This window comes from Oncorhynchus tshawytscha, linkage group LG03, assembly GCF_018296145.1.
Source record: "Oncorhynchus tshawytscha isolate Ot180627B linkage group LG03, Otsh_v2.0, whole genome shotgun sequence".
Classification (NCBI taxonomy): Eukaryota; Metazoa; Chordata; class Actinopteri; order Salmoniformes; family Salmonidae; genus Oncorhynchus; species Oncorhynchus tshawytscha.
In genome coordinates, this window is record NC_056431.1 from 7171481 (window position 1) to 7177428 (window position 5948).

Below are 5948 nucleotides of genomic sequence, written 5' to 3' on the forward strand. Positions count from 1 at the left end.
CAGACGTGAGTGCTATGTGTCGGTAGTCATTTAGGCAGGTTGCCTTAGTGTTCTTGGGCACAGGCACGATGGTGGTCTGCTTAAAACATGTTGGTATTACAGATTCGGACAAGGAGAGGTTGAAAATGTCAGTGAAGACACTTGCCAGTTGGTCAGCGCATGCTCGCAGTGCATGTCCTGGTAATCCGTCTGGCCCTGCGGCCTTGTGAATGTTGACCTGTCTAAAGGTCTTACATCTGCTGTGGAGAGCGTGATCACACAGTGTTCCGGTACAGCTGGTGCTCTCATGCATGTTTCAGTGTTATTTGCCTCGAGGTAAGTATAGAAGTAGTTTAACTCATCCGGTAGGCTCGTGTCACTGGGCAGCTCTCGGTTGTGCTTCCCTTTTGTAGTCTAATGGTTTGCAATCCCTGCCACATCCAACGAGCGTCAGAGCCGGTGTAGTACGACTCCATCTTAGTCCTGTATTGACACTTTGCCTGTTTGATGGTTCGTCAGAGGGTAGAATACCTGTAATAGTAGAATACCTTATATAATATACACACACACACACACACACACACACACTACAGTTCAAAAATGTGGGGTCACTTAGAAATGGCCATGTTTTTGAAAGAAAAGCACATTTTTGGTCCATTAAAATAACATCAAATTGATCAGAAGTACAGTAGACATTGTTGATGTTGTAAATGACTATTGTAGCTGTGCAATGGCATAGCCTTGTTTTGTTAATTTAGCAGATAATACGTTCTTATTTCCAAGCCCTTATCACATTATGAAATATAACAGAATAAAATAACAGAATAGTGTGATTTGCATCTCCTGTCTGGGACACTTATCCTCAGTGATCATTTGAAATGTGGGTACATTTTCTTAAGTTGAAAGACACATTTTTCAAGGATACAAACCAAAATCTGTCTTTTTGATATACAGACGTTGGATAAGTGTATTATGCCTGTTCCTTGGAATTTTCTAAATTGATTAACAATACTACATTGAACACTGCATGGGGATGAGTTATGTCCAGGACATCTGTTTGGTGAGGAGGCCTAGACTTAATGATTCTGATGAAAATCCGCTCTTTATCAGACTAATGTTTTTGAATATTTTCAGAGTGAAACCTGTCTATGGTTAAGGTAATAGCCTAGACCCTAGGCTAACAAATTCTAAATGTCACTAGCTGAGCTGTAGTCAATGAACAGCGTTCTCCAATAGGTGTTCCTTTTGTCCAGGTGGGAAAGGGCAGTGTGGAGTGCAATTGAGATTGTGTCATCTGTTGATTTGTTGGGGTGGTATGCGAATTGGAGTGGGTCTAGGGTATCCCGGGGGATGCTGTTGATGTGAGCCATGACTAGCCTTTCAAAGCACTTCATGGCTACCGACGTGAGTGCTACTGGTCAGGTTACCTTCGCTTCCTTGGGCACAGGGACTATGGTTGTCTGCTTGAAACATGTACAGTAGGTATTACAGACTCTGCATTTCCAGTTGTTTTCAACGCAGCAGAAGTCATGCTGGATTGACAGCATGGTTATGTATTCAACCTTTTCTGGCCCATTGTGTTGCATGTGAATGTTTATCCTTTTAAGCTTGGAAAATAAACCCTTAAACCCAGACTTGGACCACACACCCTCTCCACCGAATAGCAGGTAGGGGAGCAAAATAGGGTTGCTACAATTGACGTTGTTTCAAGACAAAAGTTTGACAATTGTTTTACAGTATTTGAAAAAATATTGATCTCTGGTTAAAGATGGAGTTTTGACATCGATTATTCATGCCCATCCCTAGTTCAGTCTATTTTTCACCAGACACTGGGATATTCATTTCTCTTTCAGCAAGACAGTAACCTATAAACACAAGGCCAAATCTGCACTGGAGTTGCTTACCAAGAAGTGAATATTCCTGAGTGGCTGAGTTAGTTTTGACTTAAATCTGCTTGAAAATCTATGGCAAGACCTGAAAATGGTTGTCTGGCAATGATCAACAACAGAGTTTGAATAATTTAGAAAATGATAATGAGCCAATGTTGCACAATCCAAGTGTGGAAAGGTCTTAGAGACTTACCCAGAAAGACTCAAAGCTGTAATCGCTGCCAAAGGTGATTTTAACATGTATTGACTCAAGGGGTTGAACACTTGTCTAATCAAGATATATTCGTTTTTCTTTTTTTATTATATATATATTTTTTTACAAATGTTCTAATATTTCTTCCACTTGGACAGAGTATTTTGTGTAGATCGTTGACAAAATAATTACAATTATATCCATTTTAATTCCACTTTGTAACACAACAAAATGTGGAAAAAGTCAAGGGGTGTGAATATGTGAAGGCACGGTACAGACATAGATACTGTAATAGTAGGATCTTACTCTACACTAGTTATACCTTATAGATGTGTCCCTCTCTCTGCTCATCCAGGTGGAGTGTGATATGTGTGGTCATTGCTGTATGACCCAGGAAGGTCTGGACCTCCATCGGCTGTCCCATACGGGTCAGACCCCCCTGCGCTGCCCCCTGTCCCCCTGCAGACGGCGCTTCGCCTCCAGCTCTGCCCTCGGGGAGCACATTGTGGCCCACTGCCAGGGGACTATGGGGAAGGGCCGTGGCTCCAAGAGGTTCCACTGCCAGATCTGTGGGAAGGACTTTGCCTACACCTCCACCTTCAACGTCCACATGAGGATCCACACCGATGAGAGGCCCTTCGAGGTAAGGGGGTGGGGAGGTGGAGATGATTGATTGATTGTGTGCGTGGTGGGTTATCTACTGCACACGACTGACGTTCGTTATGGTGTGTCTTGTTCTGAGGTGATTTAAAACAGTCTACTACAAGGGATCAATTAGACGGTCTCTTCTGCTAAAAAATGTGACAGTCTGGACAAGACTTTGGTTGTGATTCTGCCTGTGGTTACTTTTATTATTGTTTCATTCACTTCTTACTTCCCCCCCTGCTGCTCCCCCAATGGACATTCACCCTGCCCCACCGCCCAATGGACATTCGCCCTGCCCCACCCCCCAATGGACATTCACCCTGCCCCACCCCCCAATGGAAATGGATCATTGTTACAGTTGTAAATATGTATATGTTATTGTTTTATTCACTTCTCTTTTTGACCTGCACCATTGGAGCTCGGAGCTTAACAATGTCACTGTACCCTGCAAATGACATCTGCGACCCTGTGCATGTGACTAATAAACAAATCTAATCATCTCATCTAAAAAATACAAGCTGTGGTTGTGGTCACCCCAGTGTATTATGCACGCTGGTGTCCTCCCTCCCTCTCTACACTTCCTATGATTAATGAGTTGGGCTGAGTTAGAGCCTACCATCTCCCCTCTGTGTTACTATTCTGGGACCCAGCTCCATTGGGCAGCGTCCTAAACTCAGGACCAACCAGCCTCTGCTCACTGTGGCACAATGTGTGGCAGAACAGCCCCAGGCTTCTATAGTTCAATAAATGCAGTCAAAGCTGTAAAGGTATTGGTGAGAATGTCCCTGCCGATTCCCTTTGGTTCTACTAATGGTAGGCGTTGTCTCTGTGGTCATTCAGTATGGCAGACAGGCAGGTAACACTGCTGTGTGGAAAAAGATGAATGTCCTGCAGTAGTAGTGCAGCTCTGTTCTGTCAGCTTCTTTTTTTTCTGTTCGGTCCCCTGTGTCCCTCTTTCTGTTCTTTATCTCTACCTACCATTGTCCTCTGCCCTCCCTAGATCTCTCTCTCTCTCTCTCTTCTCGCACATTGTTTTTCTACCCCTCCTATTCTTCTGCCTCTTCAGCCAGAAGTGCTGTGTCTACAAATTTTGAAGTGTTTCAGAAAATATGTTTTCATAACTTTTCAAGATATGAAATCTATGAATTTTAATGTTCGCTCTTCTCCTCTTGTCCTTGTTCTCTCGTTATGTTTTCCAATCCTACCCATCCTTCTCCCCTCCACTCTTCTTTCACCTCTCTCCTCTTCAACTTCTCCCTCTTTCTTTCTGTTCACTCTCTGCCTCTCCTCTCTCTCTCTCCTCTTCCCCTTTCTGCACTCTTTCCCCCTCTGTCTCTCTCCTCCTCTTCTCTGCTCTGTCTCTCCACCCCCCACGTCCCCTCCTCCTCCTCTCTCAGTGTTCTACGTGTGGGAAGCGTTTCCGCCAGCTGCCCCACCTCAAGGACCATGAGCGTATCCACAGTGGCCTGCGGCCCTTCTGCTGCTGGGTGTGTGGTAAAGCCTTCAGTGTGGCCGGCCGTCTTACTGAGCACGCCCGCATCCACAGTGGAGAGACGCCCTACACCTGCCACCACTGCCCCTCAGCCTTCCGCTCACGCTCCAACCTCGACAAACACATCCGTCTCCACGACGACGGAACGGGTGGAACCACGGCCAACGACGTAGAGGCTGAAGGGGCGAGGGTGCTCTTGTCTACAGGGACGGGATTGGGTGGCGAGGGGGAGTCGGCGGTGCAGACCATTCTGCTCGTCCAGACGGATGGAACCACAGAGGGGGTGATGGTGCCGGCCGTGCCCGTCTCAGAGCACTCCTCTGGGGCTATGTTTTCTGGGCAGGCTGGGTCCTCCCAGGTGGTGTTCTTGGGTGGTCAGGCCATCTCTGTCCCCTCCCTGTCAGCCATCATGGAGGGACATGAGATCCCCTCGGTCACTGTGGTAGAGGGACAGGATGTACCACACACCATAGAGTTCATCCTAGAGGAGACCATCTCATAGAGGGGACTGTAGAGGGAAGAAAGGAGAGAGTTTGTGATAGAATGTATTAGAGACAGACTGAAAGAGGGTAGGATTTTCAGTTAGTGTTGAGTTAAATCAAGAGGTATAGTTTTTGCTGTTTCCTCAGTGCCGGGACTATTCTTGTTAAATGGTCCGAAATATTGTTTAATCGACTTAAATGATCTACGCATCTACATATGAATTGATTTTGGCAGAGTTTAGTGAAGGATCGGATATGTGGCCCTTAAGCTTTGAGAGGTGCTTGAAAGAGCAGAATTGATTTTAAATGTTGAAATCGTGCAGTGAAGCCAGTGAAGCAAACAGCAGTTGTATGGTAAAGCATTTATCCTGTTTACAATGAGAAGTTGATTGTAAAAGTATTCCCAGAGTGTGTACCGTTAATATTATTTAGGGTGAGTTTTATCAGGGTTGGATTTGAGTCGCCCATAAAATGTCCTCTGTTTTCTTTTTAATAAAAGGCTTTAGCTTTTACCATTTCTCCAACGCTTCTATCATTTTATAAGGGGGATTACATGTGGTCCTCACCATGAAATATCTCACACATCATATAGGATGGCCTTTATGGGCCCCACTGTAATCTCACACATCATATAGGATGGCCTTTATGGGCCCCACTGTAATCTCACACATCAGATAGGATGGCCTTTATGGGCCCCACTGTAATCTCACACATCAGATAGGATGGCCTTTATGGGCCCCACTGTAATCTCACACATCAGATAGGATGGCCTTTATGGGCCCCACTGTAATCTCACACATCAGATAGGATGGCCTTTATGGGCCCCACTGTAATCTCACACATCAGATAGGATGGCCTTTATGGGCCCCACTGTAATCTCACACATCAGATAGGATGGCCTTTATGGGCCCCACTGTAATCTCACACATCAGATAGGATGGCCTTTATGGGCCCCACTGTAATCTCACATCAGATAGGATGGCCTTTATGGGCCCCACTGTAAATCCACAATGCTCTCGCTTGACATCATCAATATGGACTTTCTGACACAGGTACCCACCGAGTCACAGAAGCAGAGCTCAGGAGGGCAGTAATATGAGATGTCCCTATACAAGTCATGTAATTACCCAAGATATTTGTTTCACTGTGTGTTGACGTATATAGATTTAACAGTAATGTTAATATAATGTCTATGACATGAATAGATGAAGTTAATATTGTAATTCCGTATGATAAGGAAGGAGAGGATTTATGATGATCTCAGCTGA

The 5948-nt window shown here is 45.1% G+C and overlaps 1 protein-coding gene across 3 annotated transcripts in view; it reads left to right on the forward strand.

The window, feature by feature from the left end:
• Window positions 1-5192, forward strand: part of znf574 (zinc finger protein 574) — a 72346-nt gene extending 67154 nt beyond the window's left edge. For all 3 annotated transcript variants that reach the window (XM_024390493.2, XM_024390500.2, XM_024390483.2), the window contains exons 9-10: window positions 2417-2704; window positions 4104-5192. In XM_024390493.2, coding sequence (XP_024246261.2) covers window positions 2417-2704; window positions 4104-4700 — 885 coding nt within the window. In that variant the 3' untranslated portion in view covers window positions 4701-5192. The remainder of the gene's footprint in view (window positions 1-2416; window positions 2705-4103) is intronic.
• The last annotated feature ends 756 nt before the right edge of the window (window positions 5193-5948 follow it).